Below are 19,197 nucleotides of genomic sequence, written 5' to 3'. Positions count from 1 at the left end.
AGCAATTTTTTAAAATACAATTATAAAGATGGTTTAATAAACTTTCAAATATGTTCTTCCCTAACATCATTAGTTAACACCAAACATGACTACCAAATATCTTTTTTCTTTATACTATTATGGTTTTAATCACATTAATTAACATAAAAAATAAAAGTTTTAATAAAGATTGAAGTTCTAACTTAAAATTCTTGAGCAAAAAAAAAACAAAAGAATATTTTAATTTAAAAGAGTCCAATGGATAAGCCGTGGGCCAGCTAAGCCCAAGAGTCGTGCCTGAACTTGGAATGGCCTTAGAATATTGGGCTGGGCCAAGTCAGCCCATTTGCAACCGCAGTGACATCTGAAGATGTTAGGAGAATAGAGAAGCGGATAAGGACACAAGGTCGGTGGGCCCTATGCAACGTGTTTGCAGGGCCCAGCACACGACACGTAGGTAAAACGGGCAGAAAAAGTTTGATCGTCGAGGAGCAGCACAGCACAGCTGTGTATTCGCTTTTCGAAAATCCTCCTCTCGGCCTTGGTCGGCTCTTGACCTGTTGCCCCATTGATTCACATTCAAATACCGCCATAGCCGAGCAATGTCATGGTTGGCTCGCTCAATCGCCGACTCCCTCCGAATCGACGACGACGGCGACGATGAAGACCAAACCGACAACGACAACCACCACGCCGCACCAATCGACCGGCACACCGAGAGCGAAGACGAAGATGAAGAAGACGACGATCGAGCAGGCCGTGGGGTTAGAGAGGATCTATCCGAATTGAGGCAAACCCTAACTCGCCAACTATGGGGCGTCGCCAATTTTCTCGCACCGCCTCCGCCGCCGCCGCCGCCTCGTCCGGCAACAGCGTCCCGCCCCATCCATCGACTGGTTTCCGACCGCGTCCGGCAGGAGCCGTCGGATCAGTCATGTTCCGGCGAGGATGGCCTGGGTTCAGTGGGAATTTCCCGACCTCCTGGATCAGACAGAGATGGATCTATGACTGGATTTTCCGATCGGTCAACTGATCAATTGGAATCGGAAATTTGGATTACGGGTTCGAATTTTCCGCGATACGAAGAGGAGGATGACGATCCGATCCGGGATGCCGTTGGTATTACCCAGGAGGTGTTAGCGTTCGCAATGAATATCGCGCATCATCCAGAAACATGGTTGGATTTTCCTTTGGAGGAAGAAGACGACATTGATGGTATGTGAGTGTTGTGCTTTCTGATTACGAACATTGGGAATATCACAGCTTACAAAATGACTTGTTCGTTAGAACTGAGCTAATGTTGCCTAATTATCTCTCTCCTTTTGATAACGAATATGTATCAAAAAGCACCACGTAAAGGGGGCGACGAGCACAACACCTACAAACTAATGTAGGTGACGCAGATGATAAAGAGCAGAAAGTAAAGAAAAAGGTACAGAGCCTGAACGTCAAAAAACATGGATTACAAGATAGAGCCCTTGTTCTATGCATAGAATGCTCTACACTCTAAAGGCTGGTGAGAGAGCCAAAATGGTGCTGCATCAAGGTCTGGGAACCTCAACTCCAAGAAACATAAGAAAAATAAATAACCAAATAAATTATACCCTGCACTGATGCACTGAATACAGAAAGTACGCGGAAGGAAACTGCAACCTTTTCTAGTCAGAAATGGGGAAGAAGCTATGAATTAACAAGCTTGCCACTTTCCTTGCATAAAAAGCACCAGTTTATCAAAAACTAAATTCTCCTCAGGTTACAACCATAAGTATAGCACTGCAAGAAGTAGACCATATGATGAAGAAAATTCTTATGGTACTCTGAATCTCCTTAGGTGTCTCTATTGATTTTCATCTCAAATTTGTTCAAAAAATTCTAATCATGTCTCGTTTGTCTTATCTTCAATATGTGTTACTCCAACCTTGTTATACATAAGTTTGTTTCCAATTCTTTTCTTTCTTGTTTGGCCACACATCCACCTCAACATTTACTTGTGTGTTTTGTATTGATAAAATAAATATATGACTTCTCAGAAGAAAAAAATGACCAGTGCAGGTTCTTTTGGGTTCAACGATGAAATTATACAATCACAAAATGAAGAGTGCAATGCTACAGATTCTACTTTTTTTTTTTTTTTCAAATTTTTTTCGTGGGTGGGGACAAGGGGGCAGTGCCCCCTTTTCAACTGTTTTATTCAAGTGGGATCAGTTTGATTATAAGTTTTAGATAGACAATCAAAATGCCACATGATTAGGGATAATAATTGAGTAGTTATTGGTTTGGATTGGATTGACCAAACATTATGCTACCCTTATCATGGAAAACCTTTCATCAATCTTCCAAGTGGTTCCCTTTATTGTGTCTTATTGTGCCAATAAGTCTTCTACTTGTCTAAGCTAACTGGGGCTGGTTGGGTTAGAGAATCTCACAATCAATTTAAGTTAAAACAATATCATAAGACAAATTGCAGAAGTACAATAACAATGATCTAATCTAGAAGACAAATTACAGAAGTATTAACACTATATAACATAGAAAAGAAATAATTTTAGAAGATGTAGCAATTTAGGGGAACAAAGGCATACTTTTTAATAATATATTGATGTGGTAAAGAAAAGAGGAGGAGAAGGAGAAGAGAGAAGAGAAAATGAATCAATTGAAAAAAAGAAGGAAAAAAAGCAAGCAGTGGGGAAAGAGAACATGAAGAAAGAGATGTAGGAGCATAAGTGATTATGCAGATTTAGAGAAGAGGAGTCGTCGAAGAAAATAGAGGAGACGAGAGAAGTGGAAGGAAGAAAGGAGAGTTGGAGGGGGAGAAAGAGTGACAGAGATAGTCGTATTTGATTGAGGATTTGGTAGTTATAATTATGTTAAAATTTTACATAGGAAATATAGGAATTAGACTCTTTTCATTTTGTCCAAATGTGTTTTAGTTTTTATTAGGAATTTTAATAGATTGTATGGTAGGATTTAAGTGGTATTAGGTTACCATATTAGGAGGAGGAGTTTTAGAAGAGTTGTAGATGTTTTAAAAGTTTTATCAAGCTTGAAAACATGGCTTATTCAGGTAACCTAAGATAAGGAGTTTTGAAGATAAATTTGTTAAATATTTTGGAAGAGGTTTATGCTCTTTCCCACCTATCTCTCTTCCCATTTCTTCCTCACTTCCCTTTATTTTCCTTCTCTTGTGTCATGTTCTAATGGCTTGGGTGACTTACGCGTCAGGTAGTTATAGATGATGTGACTTGTACCTAGAGAAGGCTATATGCAGTTGTACTCTTTTTAGTTTTGGCGGATTTGAGGCACAAGGATTCAATATATAAAGGACTGAAGCCACCTAAAGGTATCTGGAAATTCAATTGAAATTGATCTAAATTCTCCCTTCCCCCCCCCCCCCTCTCTCTCTCTCTTCATTTCCCTCTCTGTTTCTTTCCATTCCCTTACAAAATTCTCTCGAATCACATTCAATCAGTGACAATTTAGTGTCAGATGAGAGATCTGACAATTTGGTATTAGAGCTTGACCCGGGCCGACAAGAATTCGGTGGAGTCACCATGGCGGAGGGGACACACATGAAGAATTTGGAGTCGCAACTACAACAGTTCAATTCAACTGTTTTGGATCTGCAAGATCGAGTGGAATTGTTGGAGATTGGATCAACCAGGAACCATGAGACGATCATGGAGATGTATAGGAAAATGGATAATTCCATGGAAGGATTGGAAAGGAGATTGGATGGAGCGATCTCGCAGATTAGAGATGAGGTGGGAAACCAGATCTAGGATTAGCTCTAGAGTTTCATGGTGATGTTCACTCGATAGAATCAAGTAAGAATCTCCCTCGACTTTCCTCCTAGAGAAAGGACAGAATTGATCTTAACCGAACATAGAATGGGTAATGCGAATGTCGGCCCCTCAGAAATAGAGGTGGATCCGATAGAAGTAGAGGAGAATGTAATAGAACGACTGCAAGAGGGAGCGACTGTTCCAAATTAGTCGAGGTTTTCAATGCTTAAATTAGAGATCTCTATGTTTGATGGGATTAACCCACAGTGGTGGGTGAGGAGGTGTAAATGGATGTTCAATTGGTATAATGTGCTAGAAAGACACCGGGTGGCTCTAGCACATTATTTCAATGATGTGGGGATGACAGGTATCAAGGCTAGTTGAAGGTAGGGGGAGTGTCCATGGGATGAATTTGCAAAAAAGTTGTGAGAGAGATTCGGGGAGAGAAATAGTATGGATGTAGTAGAAGAATTAAGAAACTTAAGCAAGGAGGAGTACAATCCTACCAACTCTGGTTTGAGGAGTTGAAGTCCCTCATACTCACTTGCAACCCACACCTCTCTGAAGCATACTTTGTTTTGTGCTTCGTGAGCGGGTTGAGCGAAGAACTTAGGCCCATGGTGAAGATGCTACAACTTGGAACCGTGGAACAAGTGGCCAAGAGTGCTAGGCTACATGAGTTAATGGTGGAAGTAATAAGGAAGAAACAGAGACAGTAGTCGAGGGGAATGATCATTGGTACTATGTCACCAGCGAATAGGGGGTATGGCAAGGAAATGATCAAGGTGAACCAGGGATCAAGGGGGGTGGTGATCCCCACCCTTGCTAACTCTACAACAGTGCAGGGTGGAAAGAAGATCAAACAGAGAAGGCAAACAAGGTTGTGTTTCAAATGTAGGGATAGGTACTTCCCTAGACATCAATGCAAGAGGCAATTGCTGTTGCTTGAAGGGGAGGATGGAATTATGGTAGAGGAAGAGGAAACAGAAGAACCAATGGAATTAGAAGGGGAGGACAATGGGGAGATCTCCCTACATGCTCTCAAGGGGTTAGCCAACAACAAGATCATCAAAGTTGAAGGGAAGGTACAGAGCCTTAGAAAAGCCAAGGGAAAACTGTTGGCTAAGTCAATGGTTCAAGAGGAGAACTGCTAGCTTAGTGATTCAGTGGTTCCATTTTTGGGAACTGCACAGTGGTTCCCATTTAAGGTTGCAGTTCCTATTTTTATTACCATGTAAAATTGGCAACCATGATAGTGGTTCCTTGGGTTCTTTCCTGCCTACTCCCTGTTTTTACTTGATGTGGCATGATGGGGAGGGTTTTAGTTGGGAAAATAATCCCAAGAGAATTTTAGTATATAAATTCTTATGTTGAGTTAGTTTTGTGAAAAACTCTACAAATACGATCCTCCCTCAAACCTCGCAAAGTGGGTAGTTTTGTGTGCCGGGGACTTCCCTTTAGTTTTTATTAGTACTTTCCAATTATAATGTGGTAGGATTTAAGTGGTATTAAGTTACCATATTAGATAGGAGAAATTTTAGAATAGTTCTAGGTGCTTTAAAAGTGTGATCAAGCCTAAAAATATGGCATATTCTTGTAATCTGAAATAATAATTTTTAGTATGAATATGACGCAGCGTGTAGCGCGCGTGTGAAAAAAACACACCAAAATAAACCCTTGAAATAGCAAACTTCAATGGCTGAAGCTTGGCTTTCAAGAAGACATAAAAACAAGACTGTTTTGCTAAGAAAACCCAAATAGGTTGCTGAAATTTGATTAAGAAAAACTTGATTACAAACTCTAGATCTTAGGTATATTTATAGTATTTGGCTAATTCAAATCCATCTAATATTTGTAAACAAAATCCAACTAGAATTCTAATAGAAATAAATCCTAAATAAACATGAAGTAGAATCCTAAATCAAGTAGAAACATAAAATAGAATCCTAAATCAAGTAGAAACATGAAATATAATCCTAAATCAAGTAGAAATATAAAGTAGAATCCTAAATCAAGTAGAATTCTAAAATTTAAGAAGTATTAAAATAACATTATGGCACTACTATTTTGGTGATACTGTTTCGGTTTGGTTGAATCGGCCTTGTGCTGAGTCTTGATCGGTGACCTCATCAGAATATTGGAAGGGCTTTGTAGCCCCCCCCCCCCCCCCCCAAAAAAAAAAGAGGGAAAAAAAAAAACAAATCTTCATTGTTCCTTTGCTCTTCTCTGCAGTTTCTCTTCTCTCCCTTGTGTTCTTGTTCTTCTCTTTTTCTGCTGCTACATCTCTTTGTTCTTATTCTCTTTTCCTTTTCTTGTTTCTTCTCTTTTGTCCTCCCCCTTTCCCTTCTTCATTGCTTCGTTCATCTTTTCTCTTCTCTCCTTTCTCATGTTCTCCTCTTCCTTTTTTGTTGTCACGAAGCAAAAGAGGCTCAAAGGTCTTTAAAATATTCATCTTTCATTCATACTTATAATTTTTATCCTGGATTACAGGTATAAGCCATATTTATAGGCTCAATAAAACTTCCAAAACTTCGCCTACCTAATACCACTTAAATTCTACCGCATACAAATACAGTTACAAGACTTTACCCTCACAAATTCTCTTTCAGAATCTATTAAAAGTACTAAGAAATTTAAATACATTAAGATATAATCAAAAGATTCTAATATCTATATTTCCTAAATAAAATCTTAACATAAAGAAAATGAAAAATCTGGAATTAAATAGAACTCCTTATGTCCATCATTCGCCCATTGATTGGAACTCTCCTTTGGAGAGTTATAGCACTGCTATTGAAGGATAAGATTGGTCCTCTTTCAAAATTGGTACAACGAATCTTGATATTCCATTGTTTGTGAGTAGCTCCAAGAAAACAATATCTAGCTTTTCAAGAATTCTGTGTTTTCTCAAGGAAAATTTCTTGCTTTAGCAGCTCCTTTTTTCCCTTGTTGCAAAACTTCCTCCCTTTCTTGTTTCTTTTTGTTGCTGGAACTTATGGACAGATTTGGCTTTTTGATTGTTGCTAAAAATTTCCCAATCAGCCATTGTTGATAGAGGTGAAATATGATGGCTGAAGGCTGTTGAACAATTATGATTTGCAGCAAATTTCAAGGATGGATTGGAGTTAAGGCTCTGATACCAACTTGATGTGGTAAAGTAAAGAGGGGGAGAAAGAGAGCTCAAAGCCCTTTTAAATATTCAACTTTTATTCATACTCGTCCATTATTTTGGATTACATGAATAAACCATATATATAGGCTTGGTATAGCTTCTAAAACACCTAAAACTACTCCTATCTAATATATAAGATAATATGACTTACATTTTATTATATAATCTATTGATTTTTTTTTTTATTGAAAATTAAAACAGTTAATAAAACCAACTGATGCTAATCTCTAAATTCCCTAAATAAAATCTTAGCAGAACGAAAATTATAAATTACTGAACTAAATAAAACTGCTCGGCTCCGCATTTTTACTAAGAGTATGGTTATATTATTTTACAAATTAGGGTATTCGGATGATTTCAAGTGTCACTAGGGTGGGTTAATTTACTTGATTATTTAAACTCCAAGCCTTTCCCATTAGGAAAGTGGCAAGGTGAGGCATTCAACTTTCAGATCAAATTGCCTTCTATGGTTATTATTAAATAGTAAAGTGGAAGTTATTGAAACAATATTGCTTCACAAATGATTGTGTGGGATAAGTATTATTGAATATACTTGTGGGTTGTTTAGTTTTCCATGTTTTTATAGGCCCACTTGTTAAGTACTTGTCCCAATATCATTTCTGCAGTAAGGGTGTTATAAGTGTTATACATGGGTTTTTGGTGACCTGGAGTATGATTATGACTGTTATGATCGGCCATCTGGTAGTTAGAGTATGTGTTCATGCACTTTAATAGGGAACCTGGCATTTGAAAGTTGTTTTGTTGTTCTAGAACTTGAATTGTTCAATGTTTCTCCTCCTTGGTCTGAGGATTTTTTGAAATGTGCATATTTGAAAACCTAGTCGAATTGGCTAATATATATGGCTATTAGTTCTGCTCCTTGATTTTCCATCTAATCCAAACAGCTATAAATTTGTTTTATGCATATACACTTATGTCATGCTAATGGAAGTTTCTGATTTCATGTGGGGTCCATGTGCCATCAGATATGGTATGACCTATGTTGATATGCTTGTAACTTTTGTAGATCGGTTCTTTTGTGTGATGCAACTTAGTCTGGTATTTTATATTTACATATAGAATTATATAGAAAATGGACTGACCTTGTTCGTTGGTTCTCTAATGCAGGACATGGAGGCTTATGAGGGTAATGCTTGGGAAAATTGTTGAAAAAGCTAGGGTATGGGTACATAATAGGTTGGTAGGCAATTTAGAGGCAAAATCTAGCTCAAAAGATGAGATTTGGGGGCTGAGAACAGGGCTGGAAGTAGGTTTACGAAAATCAGAATTTGAAACTGAAAGATTAGAGGAGAGAGCAGATTTTCTAGGCATCACACCTAGAGTTCCATACTTTTAGGGTTAGAATTGCACCACACAATTCAAAAAAACATCAAAGCTCAGAGAAAACTAAATTTTATTCATTCATTAATGAGAAAGAGAGATTACAATTGTATTTATAGAGTTATAGTACCCCATTCTTACTAGGATTAGGAAATGCAATCCTATTAGGAAACTAAACAAAATGGAAATCCTTCCTTTTCCTGTTAGGAAACCAAATAAAATCTAAGACTATTAATAATAAGATTAGGAAAAGATTATAAGTAAAACCTAACATAATTAAAGTTACTAAAAAGACTCTTATCAAAATTAATCACAACTTCTAGGAGGGCTTTTCTTCATAGAGGCATCCCAAATCAATGCTTGTGTGTCTTAGAATGAATTTTAAGATGCTTCTTAAAATTCTTTAGAGATTGCTTCCGATGTCCTCTCTCTCTCTCTCTCTCGGCTTACTAGTCCTGTAAGCACATCACGTCCTCGTCCATGTTTGTCACATGCACTTCTGTTAACATGTCATTGAGATTCAAAACAATGGCTTTGTCCCCAGTAGTCAGCACATTCCCATGACTCCTTAGGTAGATGCCAGTCCTCACCCCACTCATGACTTAGCTTTTTTAGTCACCTTGTGCTGCGCTTTCTGCAACCACCAATTTGAACATGCATCTGTCCAGGTTTGTAGTCCAACTATGACATCGGATTAATGCATCTATGTTTTGCCTTAACATGTGACATTCATGTGTATATGGCCTTGAGGATAATTTCTAAGAGAGAATGTCATAGTTGACTGCAATTGCATGAAACAGTGGGTGCAACTCACCATTGGTTTTCTGTGCCCAATGAAAATGTTTTTGAGCTTGTTAAATGGGATGTGACAGTATTAGATGTGACAAGGCAGTATCTTTGGATTGAATTTCTTTTGACAGCTTTGTTTCTTTCTATACTCACCATCTTTGTTTCTTTCTGTGAAGAGTGACAACATTATGATTTATGTCATAGGTGTACATTTTTTGTTTTTTGCAGATTTTGATTTGTCCGATGCACAGCATAAGCATGTGTTGGCTATTCAACATCTGACCCGTAGGTTAGCTGCTCTCAGAATTGAACTTTGCCCTGCTCACATGAGTGAGAGCTACTTTTGGAAGGTTTATTTTGTTCTCTTGCACTCCAGACTCAATAAATATGATGCTGAAATCCTGTCCACACCCCAGGTAAGTTGGTCCTTTGTGAAGTTTTAGGGAGTTACATTCTTCAAGCCTTTATACTTGCATCTCAAGCAGAGGGGTTAGTGTTCAGGTCAAAAAAGTCTAAATCCCTCATATGAAGATCCCCTCTTCTCTAGGCTTAAATAACTCTTTCAAGCTTCTTCTTTTCATTGGATATGAAATTATAATTCCCTAAATTCCACTTAAAAGGTTGATCTTAGGATTCTTACCTATGTCAAGCCCATTTTTAAGACAAGCAATCAACTACTGCTTTGTAAATGCTCTGTAATTTGTCTTTGTACTTCCGGGTTTGGTCACTCCAAAGCTGGAACTAATGTTTTGAATTCCAAGACCTCTTTGTAAAATTATCCATGTAGTCAATACTTTGAGGTTGTTGTCGCTTACTTGTTCTTTGTATATAGAGGGAAGGTTTGGAAATTTTACGATGATGTTTAAGATTTATATTATATTATATTAGTATATAGTATATAGAGGGAAGGTTTGGAAATTATCTATGTTCGATATAATTTCTACTTCACTAGCCTAAAAATAGAGCAGTTGTTGGAAAAGTCTTACATAGGTTGGTGGATTACTGGATTATGACAATTGGTTATTTTCTGAAGGAATACACAAATTTATTTGTAACAGACGTTGCTAAATCTTCCTTGTATGTCAAAAGGACTGAATTTAATCACGTATTTCTTGGCAGGTTGAGGCTGCAAGGGCTATGTGGATGCAAGAACTACAAAAGCGAACCAAAAAGGAAACAGGCTGGCTTAGAAGGGGCAGTTCGTACCTAAGAGATAGTGGTGATGCATGGCAGGAGAAAGTAGACGATGCTGCATCCGATGAAGATCCTGGAAACATGTCGGTCCAGACATTTGCTTTTGAACCTCCTACTTACTCTGTGACCAGAGAGTTTGAGAAGTACTCTGTTGCAAGTACAGAGGTCCACGTTGTCGACAAGTCTGTTATTGAAGAGGAGCCATTGACAAAGACGAAGGATAAGGATGTCGTGGCTGGTCCATCCTTGAAAGCAGTAGTCCAGAATTATAAGGATGACGATGAAGATGAGGATGATGATTGGCTTAAAGAAGATTCAGATTTAGATGGGTACGATGGCACTGCGACCCTCTTGGGAGATGATGAAGATGTGTCATTCAGTGATCTTGAAGCTGACGACGACTGCACGATGCCTGTGAAATCCAATGTAGTCTCGACAGGTTCAGAGACACCGGCCAAAGCCTCAAGAAGTTATAGCTCCGGCTAGCACGAGCACCACTGTTTTGTCAGGGAGTGATTCACCACGCTATTGGGGCCCGAGAAGCGTCTGACATTTCTGTCAGTTGTAGCTTTGCAGTGGTGATTCAGGGGGCTCCATTTTTCATGATCTGTGGGCAACCCAAGTTGCCAGTGAAGGAAGGACATGCTGCTTGGTTGCATAGGTATTAGAATGGTATGGAATGGAGACAGCATGCCATGTATATCTGAGTTGGCTCGTTGGGGCAACCTCTATTGTGAAAAGAGTGTGAAGAGTGGGTTACTTTTGAAGCCAAGGCTCAAGAGTATCAGTTAGAAGATTGATATTGATTCTTTCTTTCTTTCTTTCTTCTTTTTGCTGTTTCCTCGATTGTAATTGAAGTTGGTGAATATTATTCTCTGGCGTCTGGAGAAGAAAGGCTGCATAGAGAGAGAAATTTGCTTAATTTATTATACAGAAAGTTGATTCTCACAGTCCACTAGATATATAAGAAACGAAATCTTAGACGTCATATAGATCACAGAAACATAATATAAGGTACAAAAAAATGTCACTATGTAAGTGTCCAATTACTCTTTCTGCTACTGCTACTGGATTCACGTACTTCATATATATACTATTAAAATGACCTCGGCAGTCGGTACAATGTTCAATAAATCTTTTGTTTTCCCTTTTGGGTTAAAAAGAATATATTAAGAAAATTATTTTGTTAAAAAAAGAGGGTTGTGAAAATTTTTAACAGCTATCAAGTTGGATGGATGCTGTACCAACACATATATATACCCATGGTATGCTGAAGTTCACAAATCCACGTGGCCTGAAGCTACTTTATATTAAGATTAATTAATATAAAGTATTTTGTAAATTTGGATAAGCATTCATTATAGATAAACACGAAAAGTAAAACTATAGATAGGTGGTACACCCTAGAGTACTCTTTTAATTCTCCTTTCATTTTCAAAAGTCTAGTTGTTTTAATCTAAGTCCATGACAGGAAAATGCTTATTTAATTATTTTACTTAAAAAAAGGGGGAAAAAATTATTTAAGAGTAAATAAATTTGATTAAACGATAAGGACATCCTTAATATATCAGAAATAAATGACACTAAATACCTTTGTTGTTAATTTATTACATAAATAGACCATTTTAGCCTTGTATCTCTTGCTTCCTTTTTCTCTCTCATTTTCATCCTATGATTGCCTCCCAACAACCCATCTCTTCCTCTTAAGGGTGATAATGTATTTTTTGGCATGCCTTTCTCTTACATATATATATATATATTCTTTTTGGTAGCAGGTTCGGGATTACAAAATTATGAAACAAAATCAAACCCAATAGGGTTTGGCATTTGCAAAATCAAAATTGGTGTTTGTTCCTTTTGAGTTCAAAAGGGAGGTGGTCGGATGTGAGTTCGCAATGGCAGAAAATGAATTTCGGGGGATGGTTGGTACCTACAAGTACTCCGACGCTCAAGTAACTAAGAGGGTAAAATAACAGAGTATCAGTAGATTAGAGAAAAACATATCTCGACTCTAGAAAGAACTAATTTACATAAAAAGATGAGAGGTCATTCTGTATGCATGTATCATGTGTTTGCAGGGTAATAGGACTAGATATCCAATGTCGACGAGACTTCTTGATAGTAGTATAGTATCGATGAGACACTCATTAATAAGGATAAGATCTGGCATTAATGAGGATAAAATCTTGAGTGGGTGCAAGAATATTCAACATACGGTTGTAATGATATTGTTACAGACTGGTGCAGCACTAGGGTTGGGCTAAGGTTGGGGGCGAGATTGGGTCGGTACGATTTAGTGTTTAATTAATTTTATTCAAATTAAATTCAAAACTCTTCCATAGTACTAACTGTCTTTAAATATTATGGACTGAATCAATTTTTTTTACACGCCGTTGGGGAGGGGGCAGTTAATTAGTAGAGAAGCTGCTTGGAAAGATTGCTAAAATGGTAATAATGAAGGAAAGAGGAGAGCCAAAACCAAATTTTCAAGTCATCCACGGCGGGCTGGGATGGGATGAAGTCAAGAGTCAACAACTCAGCTATTTTTCTATTTTTCCATTTTGATTGGACAATCAGCAGCGTCAGCGTGCTCACGTAGCAAATACCACGCAGTTTCCTACGTGTCCACTTAACCACCCTTTCTCTTGGGCAGTGTTTGGTGAGAACAGATCAAGAGAAAACACATTATATGACCTTTTCTTTTCTCTTTTATTTTAGTTATTTTTTTTATTTCTTTAATGCATAAATTACATCCCCATAATTAAAATATAATAGAGGGTTGGTTTCTGCTATGAGATAAAAGAAAGGGAAAATGATGATAATCATATTATTTAATTATTATTATTTTTTGTGGTGATCAGGGCATATCTAAGAGTAGATCTAGGAAAGGATTGGTTCCAGATTTATAAATCATTTCAACCATCTTCTCCCTAAATGGGTCGATTTACTTTGCAAATTGGGGGGGGGGGGGGCTGTAGCCTATGCTTACCCCCCTAAATTCGTCTCGGGTGGTGGTGATAGCAATAAATCTTTCTAAATCTCTTTTATGTGTGTCAAAAATGAAATTAGACAAAATTAATAGGGCAATCAAACTTATATAATAAAATTTAATAACAAAATAATTATTAATAAAGAATAACTAAATACATAAAAATATTAAATTTATTTTAAATATGAATAATAAAGAAGTTAAAGCTATTAAGTAGTGATGGGATCCCTTATTTATGGAGCGATCTCTATAACTTCTTTCCTTGAAGAATTAATCATCGCGTGTCACGCTCTCCCTCGATCACTCAAAGATATTATGTGCATCACAAACACACTGTTTCATAACCTAGCAATCTTGGGTCAGTTACTAGTAGGGATCTCGATCGACAATCATGGAGAATGATCTCGTTAAAGATCTTGCTCACCCATTGAATGTTTAATTTATGTAAATGGTACAATCCCTAGTAGGTAAATAAAACACACTTTTGAACTTACATGGGATTTTGACCCTCGCAATAGCTTTTTCTTGATTATTAACTTGATAGTCAAAAGTTTTCGGGGGAATAAAAGTCCACTCTTGTAAGAATCTAATATTTAGTGTGCCTGGTGCCCTTCCTACCAACATCATTTTGGCACCCACCATGGGGCTAGGGGTTATTTCATGTTTGTACTCAAGTTCCCGAGCAATCCTTTGCCATGCCTTCTTGTGCCCTCCTTACTTAGGAGTCAACATAGTAGGAAATATTGAGCCCCATCCAATGGTAATAGAGTTCATCATCCGCTACTACTAAATGAATTAGTAATCTGTGACCCTTGTTAGCTTGCTAGTTCTACCTTCTTTCTCTCTTCTTGGAAATTTCATTAATGATGGCATTGTTGAAATCTCCAACCAATGATGGGTTGATAGAAACCCATTAACAAGGTTTCCTCAATTCGTTTCTATTTCTCTCTTTGCATGTTTTTATCTGTATCTCCTTAAAAACCTTAGCCATGGTAGAATTTTCATCTATCCCCCTCTCTAACACGTACACACACAACCCTAGCTAATAATGAGGTTCAATTGAGAACCCCCATTGAGGTTTTCATTTCATTCCCCATCACTTTGCATAGAAAGGTTGGGTTATGATGTCACTAACATCTTGTTCTTCTTTTGTTGCTCTCTTTCTCTTTGGGTTATGAGAACCCATCCATGATGGCGATGAGTTTAAAACTCATCAATGGTGGACATGGTGTGTGTAAGGGTGTTCAAATTCGAGTTAGATTGAAAAATTTAGTTGGATCTTAGATCAAATGAGTTTGGACTTTTGATTTGAAAAATTAAAAAAAAATCAATTTTTGATCAGGCATGGTCCCAATTTTGGACCGAAGACTGTCTAAAGATAACAGTAGATGCATTGTTGTGTGTATTACTATATAAAGACATGCAACAATGTATATATACATTATATATACTACAATAGTATATGCACTATATTCAAATTAGATATATCTAATTTGGTCTTATGCTTATTTGATCTAAATCTTTTGCCAATTTTGATTCCAAATTGGATTGATCCCAGATTAATTGAACATTCTTAGGTGTGTAAGACAGATAATGCGTATGTGTAGGTCGTATACTAAATAAATAAAATCAATATAAATAGATGGCATTTATAAAGAACCCTTGATGCCTTTTCCACGCAACTTCAAGGGTCACGTCACGTGGAATTTATGGATAAATATATAAGTTAAAAAATAGTTTGTATAATATTATTATTATTTTTTTATTTAGTTAAAGGAGATCAAATGCAATATATATATATATATATAAAAGAAAAAGAAAAAAACAAGGTTTGGTATTGGCCTTCCGCTTCGCTTCCACACGATTTCAAGACCACCAATCACAGCCTTAACTTTTGCTTTAATTTATTTGCATTTTCTTCTCGTCCATTTTGGCCGGTGTAAATTACCAGAACTGCTTCTTCTTCTTCTTTCAGTTGGCAGAGACCCCCTCTCTCTCTCTGCGGTTGAGACAGTTCGTTTGATGTGTCGTCAAGTTCGCGCAGGTTGTTCGTACGAAACGAGTTTATGAAGAACCTGAACCATCGTATTGATTGTTGGTTTCGCCAATTTACTCTCTCTCTCTCTCTCTCTCTCTCTCTCTTCCAAGATAACGAAACCCTAGTTTCCTCGATCCCTAATCTCACTATCCCTTCAATATAGTTCGAAAGCCTAAAGTTCGGCTCTCTGCGGTTTGAACTTAGGGCGTGCAAATTGCACTGCATGGATCGTCAACTGGTCAACAAGGGATTGGATTTCTCCCGAAGGAAGAAGAAATGGCTCATCACTTTTGCTCTGTTTGGAGCTTCGAGTTATGGCGCTTACAAGCTCTACCACTTGCCCTACGTGGCGAGGAAGCGGGAGCGCCTTTTCAAGCTCTTGGGAGCTTTGATTTCGATCGCTGAGATGGTCTCCGATTCTGCGGACACCATCGACGTTGTCTCCAAGGACTTGAAGGAGTTCTTGCAGTCTGATTCCGACCAGATTCCCAATAGCTTGAAGCAATTGTCTAAAATTGCGAGGTCGGATGAGTTCTCGGGGTCGCTAATTAGGGTTTCCGAAGCCATGACAGTTGGGGTTTTACGCGGTTACCGAGCGGAGACGAGGAACGGGGTTGAAGTAGGTCCGAATTCGGGTTTTTCTGATCAGGTTATGGATAAGCTGATGTCTACTGCTGGGACTGGATTCGTTTCCGTGGTTGTTGGCAGCTTTGCTAGGAATTTGGTTTTGGCCTTCTACTCAAATGGCCAATCTGCCCAATCCCGGGAAGGGTCGGATGGGAATGGGTTAGTCAGTGCAGCCAATTCTGGGTCGAATTCGTCATCTTTGCCAAGTTGGTTAAATGTTGTTTCGGACGACAAGTGTAAAGTACTCATTGCTGATTCCATCCAGACGTTTGTAAGCACAGCCGTTGCTGTTTATCTGGATAAAACGATGGATATCAACTTCTATGATGAAATGTTCTCTGGCTTGACCAATCCTAAGCACCAAGCCAAGGTGAGAGACTTTCTGGTTTCAATTTGTAACGGGGCAGTGGAGACGCTCATCAAAACTTCTCATGAAGTATTGACGAGTTCAAAGTCTAATCTGGACTCCAGCTCGAGTAGAATGATGGAGGAGGTTCCCGAGCCAGTATCTCCTCCTTCAACAAAACTAAAAGAGAGAAGCACATGCAATGGGATTCAGGATGGTGGGTGGGTGAATACTGTTTCATCCACGTTGGCGGTTCCAAGCAACAGGAGATTTGTGCTTGATGTAACGGGGAGGGTGACATTTGAAACAATTAGATCTCTCGTGGAGTTCTTCTTGTGGAAGCTATCAGATGGTCTTAAAAGAAGTCTTAATGTTGTTCATGATGAGGTTTTGGATAGGGGGCTAGAAGTCATCAGATATGTTGGCGCCAAGTCTTCTGTTATTGTTACTGTATGCCTTGCTCTGTACTTACATATACTTGGTGGTTCTAGGGTTTTGTTGCCTGCTTGAATCCATGATCTATTATTGCAAAATTCTTGTATATGGAAAAGGAAGTTAGTGAAATGGAATTTTAGGGAACGAAATTAAGGATGCTTGTGTGCATCTTGGTTCTACTTTCAAGCATAAATGTTAAAACATTTGCTTATTTCTTCAATGACCAAAGTTTTAGGTTCTGGGAATACCGAGTTTACTCTGCTGTCTTCTATGACTTACAGTTTTCAATTGGCGGTGTTATCATTTGCTTTCAATATCAAAAAATTTGCTAAGAATAAAAGGGAACCAAGATATTTTTTGCAAGTGCATCATTTATATTGCCCTGTAATTTATGAGAGAGATGCTGGAAGAGTACTTCAATCCTTGGTCAGCGTTCTAAAGAATCAGGCAAACCTGGAAAATATTTGCAAATCAAAATCATGCTCTGGCCCAATTTGTTGGCCTTCTTTGAGGAAAGGTCTCAATGTGTAGCAATTGGCTTCCTAGCGTGGTTATGGTGGCATGTCATGATTTTCTAAGCTAAGCATAAATGGCCTCAGGTGTACAGAAATGTCTTGATTTTTTTCTCAGCTGAAATGAAAGAAAGTTCTTTTGCGCTTTCTGTCTTCTTTTTCTGGTTTAGAGAGGATGGAGCTCTTTATTTCAGGTTTCTGAAGAAAGAATAATTTCATACAATTGCATTGGGTATGACTACATATATAGATTAACCGTGTGAATTTAGTTGCTAGTTTGCCATTATTGGAGATGTGTTAAGCATAAAGCAACATAGAATTTGAGATATAGCTTTCATTTTCAATCATGATATGATGGACGGCTTTGTTCCCAAATGAAGCACTTTGGAAAACTGTTTTTGTTTCACCTGTTAGACTGCTTACGTTAGCTAATTATTTTCTTCATATGATGTGATTCCTTTACAATTATGTTTAATGCAGTTATAAAGGATTAAGCTTTTAAAATAATCTTGCAGCTTTTTGTTTATTCTAGCGGCCTTGAAGCTTATACTGTTGCATTTATAATCTTCTACAAGGTTGTAGTTTCTGGTGCCCAATGGCTGGCTCCTAGACTGTTGTGAACTGTACACCTGCGACACCATTTTTCTTTGTCCATTTTCTTGTTTGTGACTATGTAGGTTCAAATATCCTATATGGAAATCTTTCTTTGTATAACCTTGGCAAGGCTTTCAATGTCTTCTTTAAAAATGAGATGATAGTGGCGTCTACTGAAGATAGTGTGCATGAAACATAATTAAGATAGTTTAAACATGTGAGAAAAGACTAATAGACAAACTTGTGAGATGAGTAGATGGAGTGAAGTTTGTAGCAAAAGGGTAAAAGAAGATGAGAAAAAAAAAAAAAAAAAAAAATCTTGATGGAATGGCCTATAGACAAAATGAGCATGCTCATGGATAAAAATGACGATCATGAATCAACGACTTGTGAAATGCTTTAGTTTAAGTTCCTTCTTTACCAATGTGCTAGTCTGGAATGGAAGTGAATGACTGAATGCCACCTTGTGGCTAGTTGAAATTCTTTGCATTAGTGTAAACTAGTAATTTCATCCATCTCAAGAGGCAGGATAAGCATGCCTAAGCCCCTGGGCTTGAATACAGGAATAGTGGGTATTGTGGTTTGGTGCTTTAGGATGGAGGGTTTGTTCCGGCACTGCCAGTGAATATGTTTTAGCTGCCTTTAGGTTAATTGACTAGGACAAGGAGACTGATTGCTTTTACTGTAATGAGAATGGTCTCTAAAAGACAAGGCATGCCATCAGAGAGCTGAATTCTAGTTTGGCTTTATTCTATCCCACAGGAAATTCAATTCTGTTTTGGGCTTCACATTGTTTTCCAGGACATCATCATGAATTTAAATAGATCTTCATGGTTCCCTACCCTTTTCTCTGTTAGAGAACTCCTTTTTCATGCTAGCCTCAACAAAGTCAGTGGTTATTACACATTTGGTGAGCATTTCAATGACCTACACGTATATATGAAGATCTGGGATGGAAATTAAACTGATGTTTTTGGCTGAATTTAGGTGATATGTACGTATCAATCACAATTTGTAATAAACATCTTGATACGTAAAGATAGCTAGTAATTATCAATCACAAGGAATTTTTACAATCACTTCTCCGATTTAGGTGAAAATGAAATGATGGAAGTTTGTAGCAGGAGGGAGTGGGGAGGGGGGGAGGGGGGGAGGGAGGTGCAGTTCCATTAATGAGTGTATTCAAAATATGCTGGTTTTCTAGACCGACTTCTATTCAGGGTCGAACCAAGTGAAGTGACAAGCTTCTTCTGGTGTAGAAATGGCAGCAACACCCTTGTACGTCTCTGTGATTCTTGGAAGAGATAAGTGACCAGTAAAGTTCGTTTTTTATGTTACAGATAATAGATGTTTGCTCCTCTTTTTTCTGGTAAATTTCTCCCTTCTCTTTTTCTCCCCT

The 19,197-nt window shown here is 37.9% G+C and overlaps 2 protein-coding genes across 2 annotated transcripts; both read left to right on the top strand.

Annotated features, from left to right (window-relative positions):
• The first annotated feature begins 456 nt into the window (after window positions 1-456).
• Window positions 457-11,205, top strand: LOC127807842 (uncharacterized). The gene is made up of 3 exons (XM_052345987.1): window positions 457-1,194; window positions 9,292-9,479; window positions 10,183-11,205. Exons 1-3 carry the CDS (start codon window positions 582-584, stop codon window positions 10,741-10,743), a joined length of 1,362 nt encoding a protein of 453 aa, XP_052201947.1. The 5' UTR covers window positions 457-581; the 3' UTR covers window positions 10,744-11,205.
• Window positions 11,206-15,179: 3,974 nt separating this feature from the next.
• Window positions 15,180-16,912, top strand: LOC127807159 (protein PHLOEM PROTEIN 2-LIKE A10-like). Its single transcript, XM_052344818.1, has one exon. The coding sequence runs from the start codon at window positions 15,508-15,510 to the stop codon at window positions 16,765-16,767; it is 1,260 nt and encodes a 419-aa protein (XP_052200778.1). The 5' UTR covers window positions 15,180-15,507; the 3' UTR covers window positions 16,768-16,912.
• Window positions 16,913-19,197: the final 2,285 nt, after the last annotated feature.

Source organism: Diospyros lotus, chromosome 8 (genome assembly GCF_014633365.1).
Source record: "Diospyros lotus cultivar Yz01 chromosome 8, ASM1463336v1, whole genome shotgun sequence".
Classification (NCBI taxonomy): domain Eukaryota; kingdom Viridiplantae; phylum Streptophyta; class Magnoliopsida; order Ericales; family Ebenaceae; genus Diospyros; species Diospyros lotus.
The sequence above is the reverse complement of the archived record's forward strand: the minus strand, read 5'-3'. Positions and strand labels throughout refer to the sequence as shown.